General features: G+C 51.4%; 1 protein-coding gene across 3 annotated transcripts in view; it reads left to right on the top strand.

Annotated features, from left to right (window-relative positions):
• The window catches only part of CPT1C (carnitine palmitoyltransferase 1C), a 21,860-nt gene that overhangs the window by 5,296 nt on the left and 15,563 nt on the right, over window positions 1–1,001 (top strand). For all 3 annotated transcript variants that reach the window (XM_011946357.1, XM_011946358.1, XM_011946356.1), the window contains one exon: window positions 591–730. In XM_011946357.1, coding sequence (XP_011801747.1) covers window positions 591–730 — 140 coding nt within the window. The remainder of the gene's footprint in view (window positions 1–590; window positions 731–1,001) is intronic.

The following is a 1,001-nucleotide window of genomic DNA, read 5'->3' as shown; positions in this document are numbered from 1 at the left end:
AAGCGATTCTCATGCCTCAGTCTCCCAAGTAGCTGGGATTACAGGCACCCGCCACCATGCCCAGCTAATTTTTGTATTTTTATTAGAGACGGATTTCACCATGTTGTCCCGGCCAGTCTTGAACTCCTGGCCTCAAGTGATCCACCTGCTTCAGGCTCCCAAAGTGTTAGGATTACAGGCGTGAGCCACTGCTGATCTTGAACTCCTGTGCTCGAGGGATTCTCCTCCTTGACTTCCCAAAGTGCTGGGTTTACAGGAGTGAGCCACCACACCCGGCCTGTTCTGCCTTTGACAGTCTCCCCTTCGAAGTCTTGCCTCAGAATATCCTCCTCCAGGGAACCCTCCCTGATGCCCTCGAAGTGTAACTTCCCAACACAGGGCTCCTCCTGTTTCTTGCCCTATAGCAATTAATACTTACTTCATTCCGGACTGACCTTCCTAAGGGCAAGACCTGGATCTCTCTGTTCCCTACTAGATCTTGAGCATCCAGCTCAGGGCTCAACACACACTGGGTGCTCAATAATGTTTGAGGACGGCACAGAACAGAGGAGAGGGCAGATGATTGAATGGATGCCCTTTCCTCCCCACAGAATGACTTTCTCACCGGTGTGTTTCCTGGCAGCCCCCTCAGTTGGCTTTTCCTCTTCAGTGCCATCCAGCTTGCCTGGTTCCTCCAGCTGGATCCTTCCTTAGGACTGATGGAGAAGATCAAAGAGTTGCTGCCCGACTGGTGAGGTTCCCCCACTCTAGCCCAGTAACCCCCAATCACTCTCCCTCCACCCAGTAAGTTCTTCTGTCTTTGTGGTGTACCTGCTAAAGAAAAGTTACCTCTAAGATTTACTTTGGGTCAGATTAATAAAGGTATAGCATGAAGAAAAAGGAGGTGAGGCTGGGCGCAGTGGCTCACCCCTGTAATCCCAGCACACTGGGCATTGGGAGGCCGAGGTGTGTGTATCACTTGAAGTCAGGAGTTCAAGACCAGCCTGGCCAACATGGTGAAA

The sequence above is a fragment of the Colobus angolensis genome, unplaced genomic scaffold (assembly GCF_000951035.1).
Source record: "Colobus angolensis palliatus isolate OR3802 unplaced genomic scaffold, Cang.pa_1.0 Scaffold25, whole genome shotgun sequence".
NCBI lineage: Eukaryota > Metazoa > Chordata > Mammalia > Primates > Cercopithecidae > Colobus > Colobus angolensis.
Note: the sequence above shows the minus strand (reverse complement) of the source record. Positions and strands in the feature narration are given on the sequence as shown.